Here is a 24,993-nt window from a genome sequence, read left to right as displayed (position 1 = left end):
AAAGTCACCATGCCTTGTCAATCAAAAATACATTTTCCCTGAATATAACCACTAAAATATTTCTTCTGGCTTCCAGCACTTGTTTTAAAGTTAAACAAATTATTTTTTCCAAAGAAAAGTTCTTCACATGTAGTTGTTGTATGATATTTCATTATTTTTACTGAAAGGAAAGATTCTGTAGGAAAATATATCATATTTATTCCAGGAGGTCTTATTCAAAAAAAGCATGCATGTGAAATTGTTCTTGCTTCAGTTTTGGAAGAGTGAAAAAACTGTATTGTAATGCCAGAGCCTACAATGCTTAAAATGCTTCTAATGTACTGGTCTATGGGGTGTTTAATGACAAGGTGTCGTGAAGTTTTGTAAAATTTTTTGTATAGACCTTAGCTACTTCCTGCTATTTTTGCTTTACTTGCCTAGATGATGTTCCATTTAAAATTGATAGTCCTGATAAATTGAATAATATTAAAACACTTGTTACAGATTTCTTTTCAGAAATCATTATATTTGTTTTCTTTGAGCATAATGCTCTCTGCCATGTGAACTTTTTTATGTACTTGCTGCAGTCTGTCAATTATTGTAAGAGAATACTGAATGAAACTATCATGTTTTACTGATAGTTGGATGTTTTGCATGCTTTTTATTTTCCCAGCACCCTAGTATGCAACTGTGGCATATCTTTTAAGAGTTTTTCTTCTGTGTGTTTCCATAATTGTAAAGGAAGGTATCTTAAATACAGTAAGTGGTGTGTCATGTTACTTAAAAAGAATTCAGAAGATATGCAACTCTCACATTTACTTCACACCTTCTACTACTCAGTGGTTCTTCAAAACTCCTGCTAGTCAGTGCCTTTGCAACTTTCACCTTTGTCATCATTACCTTTATCACATACTTCTTTTTTTTTCCCCTTCCATAACTTGTTATTCTCACCTATAGTCTTTTTTCAATCAGTGTTTGTCCACAGATCAAGTTACTGAAGAGCTGTATTTGAGGGTTAACTAAATAGTAACAAGGCCCACTTCTGTGATAGTTACCCAGGTTACCAGATATGGAATTATTCATGTTGATTTAAAGTGTGAGCCACTCTAAGGACCCTATCTGAGGAAAGCCACAAAATACCCAGTGTGCTGCAGTACTTTTATGTTGGCTCCTTCATGTATCTTTAATCACCAAAAAAAATACATTTGTAAAGCTGCTCATTTCAATTCCTGCACTAGCAAAAATTCTCCTTCATCCACTCTGTGTTTCTCTGTGACCCTCTTAAAGTTGTATACTGTTGTCCTTGGAATTTTTTGGCTTGCAAAAATGACTTGTGAACCAGGCCTTTCCTTTCTAAATTGTGCCCCCTTGTGAAGAAGTATGGTGAGTTAGCAGGAAGGGATACTGCAGCATGAGAGCAGAGCAGTGTGTGGCGGCCTCAGCAGTGTGCTTGGGAACTGGTTCAAGAGGACCCTAATTAGAAATAATCCTCTTCTGTTTATATAATTTGTCTCAAAGCTTTTTTCCTAATAATCTGCATATTTTCTGAAGTAATATAATTGTATTAGTAGCTTAGAGATGAGAAATTTAATGTGGGAAGAATTATTTTACTGAGAGTGAGTTTACATCATGCCAGTGACCTTATTTTCTGTATTTATAAATACATTTTAGAAACTGCTTAATGGCTGGCATTGCAAATTAATTTTTTTCTATAAATTCATACAATACCAAGAGTCTAAGGCGGTGCTTTCAGATAAATTTAGCATTGCATCATTTCATTTGCAGTAATGTAAACACAAACTCCAGTAGGTCTGCAAAATTAAACATAAAATGTATCAGATTTTATTATCTGTGTCTGTGATCACATTGAAATGCTTATGGAGTTTTTACAAGGAACAAATTTCCACTGACTGTTGGGAAGTAGACTTGTAGGAGCTGCAGAGGTGAGGCAGCACCATGTGAAATGCAGCGACGGGATTAAGATTTGGCAACACACTTCTTTTCTCTCCGGGCTCTTAGGCAGTCTCTGTAGACGGGAACAGACTGTCATCTTGTGTTTCTGAAAGCCAACCTGCAGTTTCTGCTTGTGTTGGCTTGTTTCAATTTCTGTACAGTTTTGTCATGTTTCCTGCCAGTTGATATGATATGGATATGGTGAAACACAAGGGAAAAAGGTATGGTTCATGTAATATAAAATGCTAAAAAGTTTTTCTTACTGCAGGAATAATAGGAAAGCTTTCCTTCGTCAGAAAGAAGAATGCAGTGCTGGAGAAAAATATATTCTTGCTTTATTAAGCAAGATATTTCTTTCTGGAATGAGTTTCTTCTCAGTCAGTGCTTACCCTGTAGATGTAAACAATTAGTAATTTTGAAAAGTCTGTGTTGTTTCCTTTTTATTTAAAATAGGCATACTGCATGTGAATGTTTACTGGCTTATTGTGTTTACTTGATTGTAAAGCCACTTATAGAATTTTAGCACGTGAAGTTATGAAAGTCTACTGTTTTGTTTAGTATTGGCTCTAACTCTATAAATAAAGTAATTACTAATTTCAGGCTTTTCTTTTTCTTACTTTATTGTTTTTATAATATACTTAGACACAGTTAATGAAGTCAACATTAACTCCCCCCAATGAATATCTGACTCTTACTGTGACTTGATGAAGAAATATTCCATGTACAGCAAGGATTTATAGGAAACACTTGATATTTTTTAGTAAAGTATATTGCAATCATAAACAAAATATAAAAGATTTGGTTTTTTGAATATACAGTAGAATATAAATGAGAAAAATTCTGTACCTATCACTTTACCCAGTGTAATCAATAGAAAACTGTTCAGTCAAAATGCTGTCAGGATGACATTTGATTATTATGTATATTTTTATAAATGCTAAAAATACTGTTTTGTCTTATTTTCCCATCATGTGCATGTGAAGCTAAAATTACACTACCCACTAGTGATGATAGACAATTATTTCCTTTTCTCAAACATATGTTGTACTTTTAAATAGTCTAGATAATTTCCAAGTTTTTTAATGTTTAAATGTACTGGACTAGTCTTCCAGTAAAGCAATATGTTTCAGGAATTTAAACTATGAACAGTGCTTTTGACTTGGCGCAAGCAATTTATTGTGTAGGTTGGTTAATGAGGGATCCAAGTACCTACTTATAAAAATAACACGATAATGTTCTTTTTTGTACATAAGCTCTGATGATTAGTAAGAATAAGTTGTGATGGTTACACTAAATGAACACAAACTGTGTACCTCTGTGACAACTTGTCTTATTTTCACTTAAATAGCTGGAGGAGTTTTACCTTTCTGATACCTTTGTAGTTTGGTTAGCTTTATTATGTTCAAAGCAAATGACCTGGGAACATTATGACAAAGCTTTGATGCTTTCAGTAAAGGGTCTAAAATACCAATTTTTTCTTTGTGCTGCTAAAAAATCGTAACACAAAGGGGAATTAAAGGTTGATACATTACAAATAATGTTAAGTCATATATACTGTGATAATGCCTGGCAGCATTAGGTTGTGGGACTTACTCTCCAAGAAGCAGAATAAATGGATAGGAAGGTAAAAGTTCCTGTTTTAAAGTGATAAAAAAGGAGAGTTGTGGGATATACAGATAGGATATTTTACTAAATGACCATATTGCTAAGTAGCATGTGAATATGGGCTTTTGCTGATATATTACTAAGTCCAGGGCATTAATGCCCTGTAAATGAATAAAATACATCTTTAGCTAGTCAGAAGATTAAAAAAAAAGAATGACTAGACAAAATGTTGAATTACAGTCACACATTTGTTAAGCACATATTGAGGGTGCACTTAGCAAAACCATTCTTAGTTTATGGAATTGTATTTGTTGCCATCTTTATTGGTTCTTCCCTCTCTTAATTTAGAGGGGGATCATGACTCTCAGCTAGTGTCTTTTTTATATCAGTCATTTTAATAAAACTAAACTAGTGCCCAAGCTTTATATCTTACATTTGCATAAGCAGCTAGACCTCCATCATTGCTTCATCTTTTGTTTTCATGTGGTCTTCAATAAATACATCTTCATAAGCAGTTTTCATTGTAGAAGAATGTGTTAGTGTAGTTTGTAGAGTAACTTCTGGAATATAAAGACTCAGTTTTAAAATAGGCTTTAGAAGTACCTGTCTCAGATGGAAATTAATTTTTTTCACCACAGTATTGCCCTTTTCTGCACCAGTATTACAATAGGTTTATGGATTTAATGTAGATTTGGCATTTGATGAGATTTCTGTTATAAAAAGGATATGTACACTTTACCCTCAACAGAATAGATTGTCCTTGATGTGACTCTGAGAAAAAAGGGGCCTGGAAATGATCTCTGATTGTTTATTCTGTACTACAGTAAAGATCCATTAGATCTATATAATCTTTATAAAGTACTGCTTTTCTGGGAGTTTTTGTCCCTGATGTCGCCTCAAGTTCTTATCGCAGCACTGTCTGAACAAGTCTTCCTGCTTATTCTCAGAATGATGACGCTGTGGCAAAATTGCCCTCTAAAGATCTTGAGAATGTACTTGTCAAGTTGAAAGTATTTGGGACTTAGTAAAATGTTAAGCTACTACTAGAGTTTCATGGAAACATACAATGCTTTCAACATTTTTTCATCTTTCTATGATAATTATTTAAAACAAGAGCAAACAACCATTTTTGCTGAATAGTTAACTGAAACATCCATTACAAATTTTCCTCCCTCAAGTACGTGAGTAGTTTGTTATGTACATGAAAACTTGCTGCAGTTAATTCAAAACAAATCTGTACTCAGCTCTCCCAAAGCTGTTGAAGAGCACTATTTCTCACTAAGGTGAAGCTTTTGAAATTTAAAGAATCCTGAATTTGGCACACGTACTTACAGATAAATGAGTCAAAGCTTTTTCAGAACTGGTGTGATAGTATGAAAGAGAAGCTTGTAATAGGAATCTAAGTTTTATCCTTCATTTTGAGAGGCTAAGCATACACACAGGTCACTTATGCATGTAATTCAGTATAATATAATTGCAATTTATAAAAATGATTACACTGAGCAGAGCGGCTATGAATTTTGGTAAGGAAGCTGTTGTATATACAGAGTTTAGTTGAAGCTAATGCTAAAGCAAAATAAATCTCATGGATGACTAAACTCTAGCCCCTGGGTCTGTAGCAATCCCCAGAGAATAAGGAAAGTTAATTTAAAATATTTTTGTTCATCTGATATTAAGCCAGATACCTTAAATTCTGAAAATCAAGCCTCCAGTGACATTCCACTCCAGTGGGAAAAGAAAGGAGAACATACACTCTGGTCCTGCAGAAACTTTCTTCATCAACAACAAAAACCTGCAATTTAAATACTGAGCTAATGTGCTCTTATTCCCTCTACCTTGTTCAGTCACTCTACTTTTTCACTCATTCTCTTAAAACAAGCATATTTACTTTAGAAAGCATATTTTAAATGTGATGAAGGAATTAGAACTTTTGAAAATTGCAGAACAGTGGATTACCTATTTTGTGATTTTCAGTCAAGTTAAACTGAACTGGAAATAAAATTAATGAACCAATGCCCTGTGTTTAGATCTTGGAATTGGCTTCCAAAGCTCCATTTGGAGACAGCATCAATTTTAATTAAACCTAATGTTACCATCCTTTCATCATTTTAGCGGATTCAGATGACAATCAAAGATTCTTTCAGTGACAATTACTTTGGTAGATTCAGTTTTATTCCAATATACTGTTGTCTTAATGTAACTATGGCTATTGATGTGTATTAGGTGTCTGTCATCAAAGTTGTGTCATAAAATAAAAATATGATGTGAAAATTGAATGTATGGTGTTCTGCAGGACAGTTATTTAAAGGCAGCAGCTGAACACCCCAGCTGGAAACACGGAAAACAGGAAGTTATTTCTTTAGGTTACTGCATTGTTTATTAGTTGTTCACACTGTCTTCACATTTTTAGCTTTTCTACACTTGAGATGCTTTCTATAGATCCAGCACAGTCTTCCTTAGCAGCTAATGACAGGGAAGATGAATAGTGTTGAAGGTACTATGTTCTTGAATCAAGAAACCAACATAAGTAAAATCGCTTCATTGTACCATGATGGATTATTGTGATTGCTTAATTTTAGCCAAAATTTTTATTCTAAAAATTTACAAAATTGCCCTTTTTATTTTTATCTTTTTTAGTGTTGTTATTAAATGTTCATTGTGAAGAGTGATGAATGAAGACTCACTTTTTATCAGTAAATTTAGATTAAACATGTAATTTAGAAACTAAGTTTGAAGTGTCAATATTCTGTTGTGAGTTTGGGCAAGGAATTTTGTGTTTCCTATTTCTGGGTAATTAAAAAAAAAAACCTCTTAAAGTGGAAAATGCCTCTTTATAGAACAAAGTTATTTTGTTTCATGAAATCATGTTCTGACCTAAAAGTCTATCAAACAATTCAGTCATGAAAACTCTGAGAATTTCCTGGCCCCTAAGTACTATCCAAAATAATCTTATAATTATTCATGTGACCCTATGAACCCAACAGCTGAAGTACAAGCAAATAAATAGGCATGGATTCAGTGTCTATAAAATTAGAAAATGAGAACTAGATTTCCTCTGCTAAGGAAAACTTGCTCTTTTATTAGCTGTATGCCGTGGGTAGGATGCATAAATTTTACAGCTGTAGTAATCTGCCTACCAATCTTTTACTGTAATATCAATTGCAGTTGGTTATAAATGAAAATATTTAGGGATACAGCAAGGTTTTGTTGCACTTTACATTTATTTAATCTTTAGGTTTCTGATTACAGATCTGAACTATAGACTGTTATTGATAGATTTGGCAAGATCCAGCTTTCAATGTAAGTCCAGAATGTAAAGCACAACAAAGTCCCATTGTGAGCCTTTTTTGATACAAATAATAATAGTGATTATATAATTACAAAGACAGTTTAATTACATGTACTTTGTGTTTGAGCCTTGGCACATTTACTCTGACCTTGAGACCTTCATAATCAATTCTGAGCAGTTTCTCTACTCACAGGGATGCAGCATCACCTGTGTAAAACTGAATTAGCCAGTTCTGTGACCTTTAACCCTTCCCATTGGCTATCTTATGAATTTTAATATGAGAGACATGGGAATGGAACAGACTGTGTGCTTTCTGAATCAGTTATGTAAGTATACATATTAACGTAATACTTTTAAAGAACACGTCAGGCCAGAGTTTGGCAGAAGCAGCTATGGTGAACTTTGACAAATAGATGAGATTGTAGAAAGAGGATGAGAAATCAAACATGTAAAGGGTGGTGAGACGTGGGCTTCAACAGCCATAATTTTTAGGTTTTTCTGTTTGGTTCTGAGATGATCATGTTGATAGGAGATCTCTTAAGTGGTTTTTTCTGTACTGTGCGTTACCCCTCAACCTTATTGTCAGTTGGTAGTTCAGGAATATGCAACTAAGCTCATCTTTCAAAGTTGTTTAAATAGTCAGTTCACATGAGTGAGAATGCAGCTATTTTTAAATGTGTGAGTTCTGTGGAAGCCTTTCCTCAAATGGGAAGGATACAGTTGATACTAAGGTAAAAACCCATACAGATTTCTGCCTGTATCTGATGAGTGTGTGAGGTTTTTGGTTTTTTTTCAGAGAAAATCTAGACTTGGTATTGCTCCACATATAGAATAATAGAAAGAAGACAAGGGAAGGGGGCTGTTGGGTTCCTCTGCTTTGAGTGCTCAGTATTCACCTATTTTGAATGCACCCATCACGTCAGTATTTCCGAAATGAAAAATATGAACATGATGCCTGTTTGAAACCTTCATTGAACTAATTGAATTAATTTTTTCTTTTCTACCTTTGAAGAAAGAAAGCTTTCAAGGATGTATAAATAGAGTTTTCAGTAGCTTCTGTTAGAATTTCTTACTGTTTCTTACTTGCATTTGAAAGGTTCAGTGATCCATTGTAATAGTAACGTCCCATTACAGTTTGATGTACCAAAGACCTTTCTCCTAAGATGAAAGGAGAATGTTCATCTCTCTTGAATTGAAATTATTGAATCATGACACATTTAATATTCTAACATCTAAATGGTTTGAGTGAATTATTTCAGTCTTTCTGACATAGTTTTAAGCCTAATTAGCCTATTTTAGATAATGTACTTCGTTACATTAAAGCTTCTATACTGAAACAAAAATTCAACTTGCTAGTCATCTTGTTTTAAATATTTTTATAACACACCTGTGAAGTTTTATATGAATGATTTTTTTTTCATCAGTAAGGTGCATCAAAAGTCATTATTAAAAAATATTTTTGAAAAGTAGCTATGTGTGTGGTGCATATACTTTTATGTTAAAAACACAGTAGGTAATTTAACACAGTAGGATAACCCAAGAAATTCTAGTCCGCATGATCAGGGCGTTCAAAGACGTGACCCACTTCAGACTAGTAAAACTAGCAGCTTTTCAGTAAAAAAACCCCAAGTTGTGCATTAGTTAGGTGGAGATAACACAGATGTTTATTTGAAGGAGTAATTTAATTTATTTAGTTACTATGACAGCATATTGTGTGTAAATTATATTGTTGGTGAAAGTTTGGAGGAAGTAAATAAGCACTCAGGAAATAAAAAGAGTACTGTCTGCATGTGGAGTTGACAGGGGTAGAACAGTAAACAGCTAAAAGTTGAAAGTTGCGAAGTACTAGAAAAAGATAAAATATTTAAAATGAAGAAGTTAGCAAGTTAGTAATAAAATAACTAATAACTATGTATTTTTTCACGTACACTTTTGTACCAACAGAGGTATAAATATCTGACCCAGCTGACCAGAAAGTGTTGGTTTTGGCTTTTTCTGGCTGAGATTACAGAGGTTTCTCTCACTGGCAAGGGTATTGTTTCACATTTCTGAAAAGTGATGTGAACAACTCCTGTGTTGTGTTTGGTGTCATCCTTTCATTTTCTCCATAATCGACTTGAAATTTCGAGTATTTATGGAAAAACTTTTGAATGACAGTTAATTAATGCCTTTCATCAGCCTCTGTTTTATATCTTGACTCTTCTTAGTAATTATTTTAATCTAAATTGTGTTACCTGCCTTGAAAAGCAGGACTTTCTGGGGGTGGAGATGCTGTGTTAAATCTGTATCCCAATTACACTGCTTTTTCCATCTTCTGATTCTGTGAAGTCCATCTTTCATTTGGTAAGGGCTATTAAAATTAGTACTGTTACCTTACAGAAATGGAAAATACGTAAGTAATAGCCACCAAGTTTTATCAAAAGTGAAAATGATGACTTGTTGGAAGTTTGGACCTGCTGTTATAATTTCTGGTCTTAAACCCAAGTCTCAAATTAATTTTTTAAAAAACTGCATCATCATTTCCTGATGATAACAGATGAAAAAAATTCTCGACTAATGACACTTGTCAGATATCAGAACTGAATAGTGGTGGCTAATATTTCTGAAGAATGTTGAACTGTATTTAAGGATCGCCTGTGCAAGATAGTTTGATCCTCATTAAATTCTGCTTCTGTTCCTTGAAATTATCTCATCCTTAACAGGATGCAATTCATAAGAAATATTGACTGGTGAGGTAATGCAGATTCTGTAATTGCAGTTGAAGCTGTAGAAAGTTCACAGAACATCACTTAATGAATATTAGTGTTTGGGCACATCTGTGCTTGATCGCTCTTTTGGCAGCCTTCCAGCTGCCATCAACACTGATTTCCATGTTCCCAGGGTCAACTCATCTGTTTTCTGTGTGTCCTCTGCTGCTCTGTGCCACATTGCCCAGTTACAACTTACTGTGTAGAACTGAATACTCAACAAAACTTGCTGTTGAAAAAGCGCACTTTATTGCTCTGTAGCACAGTACTGTTGTCTTGTGCTCTGTCCTGACGTTGTAAATATCAACATATTCCTCATCCTTCCTCATCCAGGTGGGGTAGAGTTTTCTTCTTAGTAGCTCTTACAGTGCTCTGTTTTGGATTTGGAATGAGAATGGTGTTTCATCTCCTGCTGGGCTGTACCATCATGAGTCTCTCACAAATTTCACTGGTGCTAGAATTTAGAAAAGCTTACAGTTGGCTATTTGTATTCGTCCACTTCAGCTGGAATAATAAGTTAGGAATGGAATTTAATTGACCACAGGTTTTATCATAAACCTTGCCCTATTTGTAAAATACCAGAACTCCATAAGATACATAGCCAAAAATTTCATCAGCTCTCTTGGTGTGTGCTTATTTGGTTACAGACTGCTGAGTACCACCAAGAAGATAATGTTCTAACAGTCTAAATGTCTGGCTTTTGTACTCCAAACACTGAAAAACACTTACCAAAATGTCCAGTTTCTTGAAAGGATTTCTGAAGACCTCACCTATTCGATTGCTAAAGTGAACAAGACTTGCCAGTGAACAGAACTAAGAAATAGTCCTGACAGAGCAGACCTTTCAGCTGTTCAGAGCATCCTCTTTGTCGAACACAGTAATATCCTTTGGCTTTGAACAACCTGCACAACTGTTTGATATATGGGCTCCGGCATGTACTCTTGAGAATGTCACATATACAGTAAGAAGAAAGACAACATATACACTATTCTAGGGATAAAGAAAAAAGCATTCAGTGTTTAATGTATTTCAGTTCTTATAATTGATACATAATCAGAAGTTGTTACAAGAGATTAATATTTTAGAAAGACCTTGAATTAAAGATTTGTACGTTAGCAATGATCTTGAAACGTTGTGAACTAATCAATGTGGGTATGGTCATAACCTGAATGAGATAAAGCTGAGAAAATCCAGTGTACCTCAGAAAATTAAAATCAGCATCACCTCTTTTTTACATTTGTACTAATAAATCCTCCAAAGTGTTATGCTGGAGTACCATTTTGGAAGACGTAAAACTGAAGTATTAACCAACTGTGCACTAATGCCTTATTCACCCAAGTTCACCTTGCATACTACTTTCTTTCTGCCAGAAGTGGGGTTTTTTCATAGCTTGTATTCCATGCTACAGATATCTGAATTAAATGGTAGAATAAATACCTGTAAAAGCAATTGGAATGGTCCTTGGTCATGACTTCCAAGAGATCACTGTTAGCTTCATTTGATCAGTATTGGTAAGGGTTTTCTTCTGAAAAACCTGCAGGGCCAAAATGAAAAATCACCATCAGAGTTTCCTCATTTTAATGTAATTTTTCTTGGAGCAGAACAAATTTGAAAAGAGCAGCATTTCCTGTGATGTTAATTGTGTTTAGGCTTGTATGTTCTGTAAAACCTTTGTGTTTTCAAAGGAGATATTTTACTGATCTTCAACACATGCTGTCCTGAGAGTTATTACTTGATATACCATTCTGGCTTACAGGCATTTAAAATTGCTTTTAAAGTGTGCAGCAAATGAAGGCAGGCTGCTATCAGCAGCCCTCCATCATAGAAATGCTATGTCGGTGAACAGCCAGGAAATCAGACTGAAATATGCCAAACCAACTGAGCACGTGCACACACCTGCTACGTTTCAGTATTTCATCTTCATCATTCAGGATATCTTTATAGATATGTTTAGAGAGAGTTTGGACAGATGCAGTGAAGTATTAAAGCTCTATTACACCCTATTTTCTCATATTTTTACAGTGTACTAGCAATAAGCATAGTTTTTCATGACCATTCTTTGCAATGAAATTCTTGGGTACACATATTCTTCGTTATTTTAATAAAGTGAGAGAAATTAAGCTTGCTTCCTAATAATGGGACATTTTTTGTCTGTTCGTAATTCCTGTTTCTGGGTTTCATAAGCACAGCAGCTGCTAAATGTTTGGCAATATGGTAACATGCCTCCAAGTTTTAAGCTAAATACCTGAGGCAGAAAAAAATATGAAAAGAGAAACAAAAAAAGACTACAGTAAGAGGTACATGTAAGTTTAAGTAAGAAATCACTTTTATTTCTTATGAACTGCTATATCTGATATTTCCAGTACAGCAGCATCCATGAACTCCAGCTTCATTTTGGGGGAATATCTGTCATAAACTGGGCAATAAATAGCTGCAGTGTTTAGATTTCCACCATTTCTACACAGTAAACCTATAGTAATGTCGTGGAGAAAAGGACATATTGCAATTTGCAATTGCTTGATGATTAAACAGAAAAAAAGATTGCAAGAGAAAAATAAGGAATAGTTTCAAGGCTAGCATAAGTTCCTTGTTCTTACAGTTATTTTTAAAGATAATTTTAGTATCCTGGCAAAATATGTCTGTTGTCACTGTAAGAAAGTTTTATTGCCTGAAGGTTATCAATAAGTTAACTTGCAGATACCATTTTAAGTTACTTGAAGCAAAACTGAGGGACTTTTTAGAAGTCCCTCAAAAAGTTTTGATGATTTATTGCATACATTTTTAAGAGCTGAAAAATCTATTTTGTTTCCATGTATTTTCCAAATATGGACTTGGTTGTAAAGCTACAAGGATGGAATTTTGCCTGAATTTAATCTTTATTTTAATGCTAATTTCCATTTTTGAGTTGGAGGACATTTTTCTCCTGTAGAAATCAGAAATATTGTATGTTGCAGGTAATTTTTATTTTCCTTTTACTTTCCGTTAAAATCTCCTTAAAAAATAGAAGAAAGTAAAAATCTCTTGAAGCCATAGTATACTTTGATTGAAATACTGGTGTATTAGTATATGTAGTTTCCTGTTTCATCTCAGTTCTTATTTTAAAAGTGTTGTATGCTCATTCTAGAATGTTTAATATCACAGCACTTTTAGATTCGGATGCTGTCCTGAGTTTCTTTTGAATTACTGTTTTATATGCAGTAGGTGAGACTTGGCAACATCAGACTGCAGATGGTTTTGAAATCTTTAATTTGATATGTAAGGCAAAAGTGAGACTTTGTTTTTTGATGGGTAGCTGTCAGTTTAGTGCTGCATTTTCCTCTTTTTGGTTTACATTCATTTTTAATTACATTAGTCATTCTTTGGTAGTGATGTGGATCAATAGGATCTGGAGTCTGCTAGGATGAACTATAAACCCTGGCTTGGAATAAACTTCTTTGTCTCCCAGGCAAGATTAAGTTTCCCCAATTGTCTGGTGCAATCTCTCTGAAAGGTGGTTTCCCCTATCAGTTACCTGAGGGATTTGTGGCTATTCTGATTGTTTCAGTTCTTTTACAGGGGCTGATAAGTATTCACATTTTTTCGTAACCTCATCTGTGTGCAGCAGAGGTAACACGCTCAGAACTTTAACACATCAAAACAAAATTTGAAAATGTTATGTGACGTGCAGAGTCTTTGGAGACAGCTAGTGCCCTGAAGTCTACTTTACACAGAAGAGATTAACACCATTATTCTATGTATAATCTCTCCAGCAAAACACTGTCGCCTATTTCTGTCAACAAATGGTTTCTTTGCTTTGGCAGCTGAAAGAAATTTTAGTTGTGTAGGCAACAGAACATGCCTTTATAAGTTGCAGAACCCAATTTTAAAAATATTTTGGATGGTAACTGCAGTTTTGAGAAGTTAAATTATATTCATTAACTAAATATTTTTTTAAACAAGCTGAAAGACTAATTATGTCTGCTGTGCATGACACGCTCATAGTCCAATGGTTCACTATTTCACAGTACACCTTTTGAAAAGGTACTTGCAGACAGTTAGCTAAATAAAAGGTCTATGCACATCCTGTTCAGGTAAGGCATGCTGTAAGAGCACGTTTTCTTTCTGAACTAAGGTGGAAATGTGTCTGTACTGACAGTCTAAAAGTCCATAAAACTGCCAGATAGCAAAGAAAAGAGGATAAAAATGCAGGTGTAATATTTCTAGAAACCTCAGATCAAATAAATTTTGGAAAAGTTGCAGAGAGAGGAGAAAAAAGATGCCACAGCATTTCATGGTGTAGTGCATCACAGAAGCTCTCTTTTAATGGAATTAGCGTTATATATAGCCATAGTCAACATGTGAAAGTTTCTTTTTTTATGTTAACAAATATGTCAGGGTTCTTTTTCAAATCGTTGAATTACATTACTAGTTAATGAATTCTTATAATATAAAATTTTACTGGTTTCTCCCAAACATGGTTAATACAAAAATTAAGGCTAAGACAACAAATATGTACTTAATATATTGGATTGTGTTTGATTTTCTGCAATTTGTTTATGCGGATGAAAGAAGTACAGCACTGTTCACCTCTTCTGTTAGTGGAGGGTCAGATCCCTCATGGGAGCAGGGATTTTGATCCCTCCTCTTTTATGTGGCAGGGTAAATGCCAGTCTCAGGGCAGAAGTGGATGGGTGTGAGATCCCTGTACCGGGAGCCGCTTCCCTCCTTGGATCTGTGGCTGGGCACGTGTGCGTCCTGTGGGCAGGGTGCCGGTGCCTCTGACATGTGGCATGCACAGACTGTGCAAACAGTTTCTTATCGTTTGACTGAGCACACGTGCTTGCTTTGTAGGACTCGCTGCAGTTTCTGCCATGTTGATGGATAGCTGTATTTTGTTTGTATGTGGGAAAGGGTGGCAACAAGAAACAAGGCATTAATTGAAAAAAACTGTCATGAAACCATCAGCTTACTTCTGAGACTTCGTCCAAGACTGGTGGGGAACAACCTCATGAAAATTTTCTCAGCACCTGTCTTGGTGGCAGTTGTACTGACCTTTCCCTGTGTTAATTTTTAGTTTGGTAGTTTACACTTTGTAATTACGAAGCACAGATCACTGAAACAAATTATTAATGTTAATGAATAAGTCAACATAGAAGAATGCAAAGAATCAAGTCTCCCCTTGTATACTAAATGAAGAGATTTCTTCCAGATTCTTGCTTTGATCGTTAGACTCTTTTAAATAAGCAAACACTACTTAGTTGCTAAGCCACAGGCTGAAGTTCATTAATGTGTTATCACAAATATTGGAAAAAGAGTACTAAACCAATATAAGATAGGGGACCTGTGGGTAGGCTGGACTTAACGCAATAAACGTGACACCGGAACATTTTGAAAGAGGGTTCAGAGGGATTAAAGCCATTTCTGTTTGCAAAACCCCACCCACTCAGTAAGAAAAAGTGCCAGCTCTGAGTTGATCTGTTTTTTCTGCTACTGATATCTCTAAGATTTTCTGGAAGTACAATAGATTTAATACTATTATAAACAAATTTCTGCATATTCTATATTTTAAATGCTGATGAGGTATATTGATGTGAGGTTTTTTTAGTCTAATAGTTATCCTTAGAATGCTTTTAACCATAGATTGAAAGCCAGAATGACATCTTACTTAAATATCCTGTTCGGGAGCCTAACACAAAATCCTCAAAAACCAGTTTTGGATAAGTAGATGTTGCAGGTCATTGAACTTCGCAAGAAGTTGTGGTCATTTGGAATTGTTTTATATTCAATGTGTTATCCTAAGCAAATGAACTAACGGTCCATGCTTTTGCATTCTCCACAGATCTTCAGTACAGTGAGAGAAGAAGAGGAAGGAGCAGAAGATATTTTTGAATATATTCCTCATCTTCTGAGAAAGCTCCCAACATTTGTTACAGACTGTATATGCGAAGGAGATGGTTTGTGTGTAAAACCATGTGTAAGAGGTGCTTACTGTCAGTATCGTGCCACTTTACAGAGGACTGCACTCTCTAACTATATAACTGGTGCTTTGCTAGAAGCAACTACATCATTAGGAGCAAGAAGCGGTCTTTTAAATATCTTTGGAGGCTCAACTGGAAGAACAATGCTTAAAGGTAATGAAGATATATTTTTTTTATCTCTGCTTTAATTATAGAATGAGTTGCAGAATTATTAATACTGTATAGTATTCTGTAGTTTATATACTCATATGAAGTTAACAGATAAAAAAGGTTTTCATGTTTTCAGATATTTTCCTTTGCAATCATTGATGTGTCATAATGACTAGCTATCTTAGTTTACTAAAGTAAAAATGCAGTTAAACTGAAAAGAGTCTTATTACAAAACAAACACCTTTTCAGGTTTTTTTCTTGGAATCTTTTCTGCCTGCATCCAAATTTAATGCCCAAGCCATTGTTTTTAGCGTGTTCCTATGTGTAGTTTTTCTCATTTACCAAGTGCTCCTGCTCATGGGCTGGCTTGGTTCAGAACTGGAGAAAGAAGTGTATGCTCTACTTGGTTATTACTGTTGTCATTATACAAGTACCTGTCAGCATAGCACTGTGTTGTGAAGTATGTACACTTCGTTACTGATGTATTGGTGGTCTTCTCCCGGGTCCATCATCTTTCTAGTATTGAATCATTTCAAATAACGTGGGTATTGTCTACGTGGAAAATGCCTTTTGGAAAATGGATGTTGCATGCTAAACTTCCATGCTGATCGTCTTCGTATGTAGCAAGAGTATCCTTAATGTGATTTAGTTTAGTCAGTTTTGGAAGTTAAATAAAGCCTTCTTGGTACAAATTCTGTGCTTTAAAAGATGGTTTTGTATAGAATAGTACCTACATTATTGATTAATTTTTAATTAATGCCTAGAATATTTCATAAGTTACTCAAGCAGTTGGAGATTTATCACCATCTGATAAACCATAACTAAAGGATATAGTATCTCAGTCATACCATGGTAGAAGTGATGCATGTGGATATTATGGCTTGCCCAAAATTTTACAGGAATTTGACAAAATAAGTGCAAAATCAGCGTGGTTCCTTAGCTAATGCAGATACTGACTTCATTTTTACAGACAAATAAAGGTATAGTTTATCCTCAGATATGGCTGTCTTTTATCCCAAAGAGTGGCCCTTTCTTGTTTCAATTAGTTTCTCTCTAGGTGAATCAAAGGGCAGAGAGAGGCAGTAAAATATCTAAGAATAACAGGTACAGATGGCAAACTTGTAGCATCTGAATGAATTTCAGTAGTACCTTGAGCAGCACTACTAAGCTTCATATACCCTCATTGTCTGTAAGAGACAGATATATACAGTATAGTGTCCTATTTTGTTAGGGTTTTCCTTTTTATTTTGTTTGGTTTGTATTTGTTCTGGGGACATGAGTGCTTTAGACAAATGGACAGGGACATTCCTGCAACAGCTCGGAAGGCGTGTGCTTTGGAACTGAGTTCTGGAACTGGAAGCAGCAGCAATAGTTAGGCTCACTGAGCTGCTAATATGGCTTTATCTTTTTATGGAGCTTGAGCTAGCGAGTGCACATGAGTGCTCTGTGTACTCTATGTACTAGCACACTTTGCACTAGTTTGGGGATATCTGTGCCGACAGTATTACATGGTGTATATTGTTGGATTCTGAGCCAAAGGATGTAAGACATTAAGATAAAAGACAGGATTTTGAACTCAGTTTGTGATTCCACTGATAGCCTGTGTACATGGTAGAGCTTGGATTTACTGTAGTGGTCTAGGCATGATTTACTCTACTGGTCTCTGGTGAGGAAGAGATGTGCTGCAGCTTTAGGATATTGAAGTTTTCTGAGTGTGGAAGCTTCCTGTTTAGTTATGTTGTGGTGGTCTATTATAGCTGAGAAATGACAGAGTCCTCTCTAAAAACGTTTATGGAGTGTTACCTGGGGATGTGGCTGAGTCATTCACATTAGCAAGGAACCCAACCATATTCTGAATTCAGAGCTGTGGTCATTATTCCTGGGTGTGTACCTTTTGAGAAATTGTCCTGTCCATACAGATTGATAAGAAGGTTATTTTCATCGGTCCAGCATCCTCTCCATGGCTGGATTTAACCTCAGTAAGCTAATCTCATCTAAACCTGAGAATTTTTAATTCACATCAGTAAGAGCTCTGTCATCAAATGCAATGGAGGATTTATCACAGGATACAGAATGTCATGGGAGCACTTCACTCAGTAGTTTGGAGGCATTGAAAAGGGACTATATTGATCCTATTGTGCTTTAATAGTTGCTGTTGTTTAACCCTAGTAGGTAGCACTGTGCTGCCACTCACTCCCCTACAATGGGATGGCAAGAGAATCAGAAGGGTAAGAGTGCAAAAATTCATTGAAAAATTCAGTTGAAGAGAGTTTAATACATAAAGTAAAAGCTGTGTGCGCAAGCAAAGCGAAAATAAATAATTAATTCACTACCTGCAATCAGCAGGCAGGTGTTTAGCCCTTTCCATGAAAGTAGGGCTCTGTCACATTTAATGACTTCTTGGGAAGACAGGCACTGTAACTCCAAATCAGTTGTCAACTGAAGAGTAAATATTACTGCAGTTCAAATGATTTTCAAGACAGTTGTTAAAAAGCTTCCAAAGCAGAAGTAAATTTGTTAATTAGAACCAGTCTGTATCATCAAGTCTTGAAAAGATCTCAAGGGCTGTTGAATTTGTATTTGGAGAACCTTTTCTGGATGAGACAGTATTCCACTACTTTTCTTTCAAAATGTTTGCAATTTTTGGAGACAAAGTTCAGCACTCTCTTGCCCAGTCTATTTAAAGAGGAGCCCATTACTTTAATGGGGAGTGCCTTCATGATTCAAAAGGAAGACTTCTCAAAAAGGAAGACTTCTCAAAAACTTTATACTCTCTTTAGTTAGGGCTTTTACGTAATATCTGCCCTGGAAATAGGGATCCTGCAAACAGCAAGTCCCTAATACTGGGATAGCCTCCTGGATTTCTGTCTCCCTAGCACCAAGCACTTAGTGAGTTCTTTGTGTTCAGTCCTTCAGGGGTTACTTAGTGACCTGAGCAATGAACCTTGCAGTCACAAGCAGTCCAACTCCAGGGAATAGTTTTCTAAGGTTTTGCTTGGTAGCTAAGGACCTTAAATGCTCTGAGTCCCCAGGGCTAGGATGGTTTTGTGGGCAGATCAGCCAGTGTTGTTAGTTCCACAGAAGGCTTCCAAACATACCAGACCTCCTAAGCCAGAATCCCCAGTCACATGGATCTGAGACTGAGAGTTTTCAGAAACTCATGTAGGCTTGTTGTGTAGGAGAGTCCTGTCTTGGGCCTGGAGCAGGGAGCCTGCAATCCCTCCTCTCAGACGGCTCACAGAGCCGTCAGGCTCCCGACTGAGGGGCTGCGACTCCGGTCCCGGTAGCGCAGGGACAGTCTGAGAGTGGACTCCGGGAACCACAGATGCCTGGAGTTCCCACAGCTGGTCAGTGACATTCACATCCTTGTCAGCATCTTTGTTGCTACAGAGAACATAATTTTCACATATGAACACTGAAGACATTTATCCTGCACTGTTTTAGTACCTCTGTATGTAACTCAGAGTTTTTGGTTAGTAAAAAGTTTTGAGAGTGTCTTTCAGTGGGATTTGGATTGAAGCCAGCTTTTTTTCCTGTCGAAAGGAAATCCTGCTTTTCAGCCTGTTCTGTGTCTTACAAATTGATTGTTACAGAAGTTTGCTCATAGTTGTGAATGGGCCAGAACTTTCACTGGAGTCATATTTGAAGGGCCAGTCATTGTCACAGTTCATATGGTATTGACATTTTTATGCAGAAAGTGAAAAAAAGAAGGAAATAGAGTATGTGAAAATGTTTGTACTTTACATTTGATAGAGTTATCATTTGAAAGAAACTTGTACTCCTCCCTCCACCCCAATTTAATTCAATTTGTAGTCTAAGATAAAGGGAAGGAAAGTAGAAGGAGGTGTCTGAAGATGGAGCAGACTGCAAACATTTTGTATCAATATTCTTTGACTTTAGCATCTTCTAGAATTGATGAGTCTGATGCCACTCTCTGTGATATAAATCGGACTACCTCTTCCAGAGAAAGCTGGGCAGGACTTGTTAAATAGACAGTAGCAGGTTTTGACCAAGAACATAAGGAAACTAATTTGTCGTGAATGTGGAGGCAGACTGCATTGATCTTAAACAAACCTACTTCATTCATACCACAGAATTTAGTGATTACCCTTTATCTGTAATCAGACTTTGCCATCTGCAAGACTGCACAGCAAACAGGTGCCCAAGTCTCTGTGGCTTTTCCCACTGCTATTTCTTGCACCCTTTGCACAAAGTGTATTGTTACAATATTGGGAAAATTCCAGGATCCCTGAAATTGGGGCAGTTGTCTGATAGCTATATGTCGGAGTAATGGGTCATAACAAGCTTGATGTACATAGATTTAGAAAGGCCAGCATGATTTAGTTGGTGTGTGTGTTTGGGCCCAAAGGTTAAGACCATTTAGAATGAGGGATAAAGCCAAATGAGCTGACATTAAGACCTGAAAAGACAAAATGTGTCTTAGGCTGAGAATCTGTGGTAAGAAGATGAGCCAGGCAATGCACTGTAGGAGAAGAAATCAAATACTGGAGATAGGTCAGACTGTATGTAGATAATGTGGCCTGAGGCAAGGGTGTGAGTCAGGAAAGAAGGATTTCATGCCTGCTGTGTTGCCTCCAGGATGTAGGTCAGGAAGAGCAGGAACAAGTGCAGGTCATCTGGTTAGGAAGAGAAAGAAGAGTGACATGGCAGGAAGCACAGATCAAGACTGAGATGTCAGGAAGGAGGAGAAGGATTTTGGAGGACAGCTGTAAGTCTAGGGACACGTGAGACCGTCTGGAGCTGGCTACAATGATTGTCCCTGCAAACTGACAGAAGGGAAAGATCACTGAGGTCAGTCTCCTGGACCTGTCACCCTTCGGCCAGGCCCAGTTACAGCCATATTGGTCACACCAAGGGTAGTGGGAGAAAGACTTAAGGAGGATCCTTGACAACATTAATTTAACAAAAACTTCCTTTAATCCAACATGTTTAATACATTATAGGGACAAAGATACAAATTCTACCAGCATAGCTTGTCTTGTCCTTACAGTCTTCTTTCCAGGTTCAGTAAGCTGTATTACTGCAAGATAGACACATAATTGAACCAGGCAGTAGATCGAAGTTAACCAGTGTAAGTAATCTAAATAAAAAAATGTAATATATTTTCATCTGTAAAATTCCGCCTTTGTATGTAATAGCTATCATACTCAAGGTACATGTCTGTATGGATCTGGATATCCTAACCTGTGTACAGGGGTAAGCCATTAAGAAACAGAACTGAGTTTCAGATGATTTTATATAGATTTTGGTTCCACTCATACTGTGTGATAGTTTTGGTACTGATAATCCTTTAACCTGTGTATCTGAGTCTCAGCTTACAGCAATATTTTTGTTGGGAGTCTATAGCTGTTACTTCTAACACAAGAAAAAGAACAGCTTAAATACATAGAATGAGTTTGTGTTGTTAGAGGTTTGTTGTGAGGAAGGTAATAAAGGACATGCTAATATCTGGATGAAGACTGAGAGAGCAGAAGTTTGTGCAAAATGATGTTAGTTTTAAAAGCAAATTTGTTACTTTTTTTATGACGACTACTCTTCTGAAAAAAAAAGAAATGGGATTCTGAGTGCAGATAGTTAATCCCTGAAATGCTTATTATTGTTTATTATTTCAAAGGTCTGAACATTTGTTTGAATGGACCTTGTAAAAGTAGTGTCCATGGGAACTTTTAAAGTGTAGAATGGAAATTTTTTGTATGTTTATGTTAGCATGTCAATCATGAGCAAAAAACCCCAAGGACTCAAGCATCAAGATGACTCAGAAGTCATCTCTTGAAGTTTTGGTTTTAGGAAACAAACTAGGAGAGAAAGTCAAGTTTTGTAGGATAATGCTGTTTTATTTCTCTCCAGACACATTTTTTTGTTGTTGTTAAATTCTAAGAAATACTCTACAGTTTACTTAGCAGAATCAAAGACATTCAGATATTTTTCTTTGTGTTTTCAGATACTTGCTTTTATGACTAGTGAAAAATACTTTAGTATTGACCCTATAATGATGAGAAATATTTAATTTGATGGTTTATTTTGTGTATTTGTAGTGAGATAGCATTAATAAAATTGATATTTATAAATAAAATTAATTTTAAATTTTTCTATTCCATCTCCATGGGCATCCTTACATTATCATATTTAACATGAATTTTTAAAAAATCTAAGTGTCCTAGTTTCCAGCTGGAAGTTGGATACAACACTGAATTGTCATTCTTCCAATTAAGAAATAATATGCTTGTGTTGTCAATGAAAAAATAATGGTGTGTTGGCCAGGTCCCATGGTCATTCCTTCAGTAGAGATTTTTCAGACAAGACGTATATTCACCGTATAAACAGAGTGTCTCTGAGTGTACTGCTCGCATTCCAGTTCTGCACAGACCTCTCTCTCAGACTTCCTGGGGAAATGGAGAAAGCTTTCTTGTGGCAGCATATTGGTTTTCAGTCTTGTGTACTCTAGCAAATTTCATAACTAACTTTTCAGTGATGTAGTCCTGCTGCTTGTAAAAGTGATGTAAACTGTGTATAGACAAGCGTAAGGTTAGAATGAAGAAAAGAAGTGATAAAAATGCCAGAGCCAGATAATGACTGTGAGATGAAGGCAGGCGTTTTGTGTCTACTTACTTTCTGAACGTAGATGCAATGTGAGGACTATGCTGTCTTTTTAATTCCCCCTATTTGTAATTTCTTTACGGTTAATCACATTTCTGGAAGCCTCAGGGAGGTTTTCCTTTACTTTGCCTCTCAAAGAAACTTTTTTGGATGGTTGCCTAAGTCATAGCCCTTTGTCCCATTAAAGCTAATGCTATTGCCTTTTACTAGAGTCGTTAGTGCAGAGAGCATAATAGCTGTAAAGGTAGGGCATTTGCTAATAAAGAAACCCATGTTGTGTTTTTTGTAATGCTTCAGATGAAGTTTCCTAAAACAAAAGTAATTCCGTTTATTACTTTTGGGCTGTTTAAACAACACTGTTATAAATATAACTTGTACAAAAGCCTGAGTGTAGGGTAACTTATTTCTTAATATATTAAAAGACAAAAATGCAGCAGAATTAAAATCACTCTTGTTTATAACTCTGCTGTCAAAATCAAATGCTTTTAGTCTTAGCGGGATGTATGCTCATCCTTAATTTCTAAACTTCCTTCCATTTGAATCCTAGTGTTTCAGCTTTTATCTGGGGAGGTGGGAAATCTGACCTTTCAGTGAGCCAGCCAAATGCATGTCTTCTTCATGGCTTACACAAGGCATGTCAGTTATGCATTTTGCCACAGTTTGTAGCTTTAAACTGAGCAGCTGTTGCCTGACTGTTAGTTTGGACAAGTGCAGTGTGGAGACTTTTTATGGTACTGAAAGTACCTGCTCTCCTGGCATTTTAGGAGGAATCTAAGATTCAATGGAAGGTACATTTGCTGGTAAGATTTGCCCTTCTGTGGCCCTGATTATATGCGGGAAGTTTAATCAAAGTGGTAGTTTTATTTCCAGAGAAGTAAATTGGGTGACAGTTTTCTAATCTAATATTAGATCTATAATGGCTGCATTTAATAATAGTGCTTTAAGGACACAAAAGTGTTTTTAGGTGGAAAGGGAAGTAAGGAATATGAAATAATGTTGTGACTGTGTATTTTGTATTTCAACTTGTTTGAAATGGAATACAACATTTCAATTAATTTAGGCAAAATGCTTTGCATTTATCCGGTTCACATTGCAACTATTTCAATGTTAAATTATGTTGTGGGACATTCCTTTGTTTCTTATTCTACAAAAAAGAAGTGTCTTTTTTTTGCTGGACAAAATATGAATTTCAGTACTTTTTAAGGTTCTAGAACAAGGTAAAAGTATTTTTTTCCTAAAGTACATAAATTACTCAAATGTTGTAAGTTAGTAATATGTTTTTGAATGTAAATGCACTGCTGCTTTTTTCTTTAGTGAGCTTTTCTCCCTGTATCTTCAGTATACAAGTTTAAAACTTGGAATCAATTTTTGTTTCATGGTTGCTTAAGGGAGTTTACCTTTTTTTTCTTTTCTGAGTGGCACAAATGCACAGCAGCATGTAAAAGCAATGCTTTGCTACTAACTGGTCATAAAGAAACACCTCTGTTTGCACGTTTTTTTAAACTGGCATCTGTAACTTTAATGAAGGTTCATAATATTTTACTCTGTGAAAGGAATGTCTTTTATGTGCTAACCCTCCCATTTCCCTAATCTGGCTGTTAGCTAAAGGCTATGACAAACATTCACCATTCAAGGTAATAGTACCCCATTGCAATAGGAAGGTTGTCTTGGTTGTCAACACTGTTATTTTCACCTCAGTGATTTAGATAGCACAGAAAAAAAACTCCCTGATACCAAGTGTATCTGTATTAATTGCAAAACAGTGGTGTTTTTGATGTCCTTATTCAGTCACTGATAGCAAATCTGAGATACTTAGAAGTATTACTAGAAAGGCAATGAAAATTATTTTAGTTAATTCCAACCCAGACACTGCCTTTTGGCTGTTTGGTAATGTTCTTAGCTTTGATTTGAGGCAGAATGGTGTAACCATTTTTCTAAAAATTAAGCTGATTTGGGCATTTTCTTAGGGCGTAATTGGTTTAGCTTTTATTTCAGGGGCTTCATATTGACATAGTTTTCGAATGTTTAAGTATTTGCTTTTGAAATACTAGTTATGTATATAAAAGCATTGCTACATATTTTAGTAATTCTGAAATAAGTAATTTGCCAGGAAGATTTATCAAGCGCAAATTGAAAATGTTTCAAAGCAACAGTAGAAGAACTAGGATACAATTTTATGCTAAAAGTACTTTGATTTTTTTCTTGAGCTTAATTTTAAGGGCTTTGCACAATTATACAGTAATTACATATTTTTGTCTACATTTCCTACAGACTTAGTGCAACAGATTTCATGCACATTTTCAGCTTTCTTTGTAAAGTGTTGAGATCTTCTAGAAAAGGGTTCGATCTGATGCTGTTGCATTAGGTCTCCTCTCTTCACCCCTATCCCCAGGCAGGAGTGGTGTCTTCTGAGAGCATTTTTCTTTGAGATGGGAGAAAGAATTCTCTGTCTGGAAAAACTATTGCTTTAAATGCCTTTAATTATGTTACTGTTAGCTTTAGACAAGGTTTGACCTGGAGTTGTTCACCTGTATTTGCTTGTTCAAAATTAAATTGCAGAGCTCTGCAGAGAAATAGAGCAAAGTGGTCCTGTGCAGGGCCAGGAGTTGGACTGGATGATCCTTGTGGTCCTTTCCAACTCAGCATATTCTGTGATTCTGTGAAAAATTTCTTTAATATAGATATTTCCTTTTAA

At 35.8% G+C, this 24,993-nt stretch overlaps 1 protein-coding gene across 4 annotated transcripts in view; it reads left to right on the top strand.

Moving 5' to 3' along the window:
• The window catches only part of PLCE1 (phospholipase C epsilon 1), a 149,861-nt gene that overhangs the window by 56,048 nt on the left and 68,820 nt on the right, over positions 1 to 24,993 (top strand). For 2 of the 4 annotated variants that reach the window (XM_017726044.1, XM_008643911.2), the window contains exon 3: positions 15,392 to 15,683. In XM_017726044.1, the coding sequence (XP_017581533.1) occupies positions 15,392 to 15,683 (292 nt within the window). Of the gene's footprint in view, positions 1 to 1,688; positions 2,154 to 15,391; positions 15,684 to 23,008; positions 23,099 to 24,993 lie in introns of those variants that run through there. The other 2 variants (XM_017726046.1, XM_017726045.1) reach the window with 2 other exon arrangements.

Source organism: Corvus brachyrhynchos, unplaced genomic scaffold (genome assembly GCF_000691975.1).
Source record: "Corvus brachyrhynchos isolate BGI_N302 unplaced genomic scaffold, ASM69197v1 scaffold61, whole genome shotgun sequence".
NCBI lineage: Eukaryota > Metazoa > Chordata > Aves > Passeriformes > Corvidae > Corvus > Corvus brachyrhynchos.
Note: the sequence above shows the minus strand (reverse complement) of the source record. Positions and strands in the feature narration are given on the sequence as shown.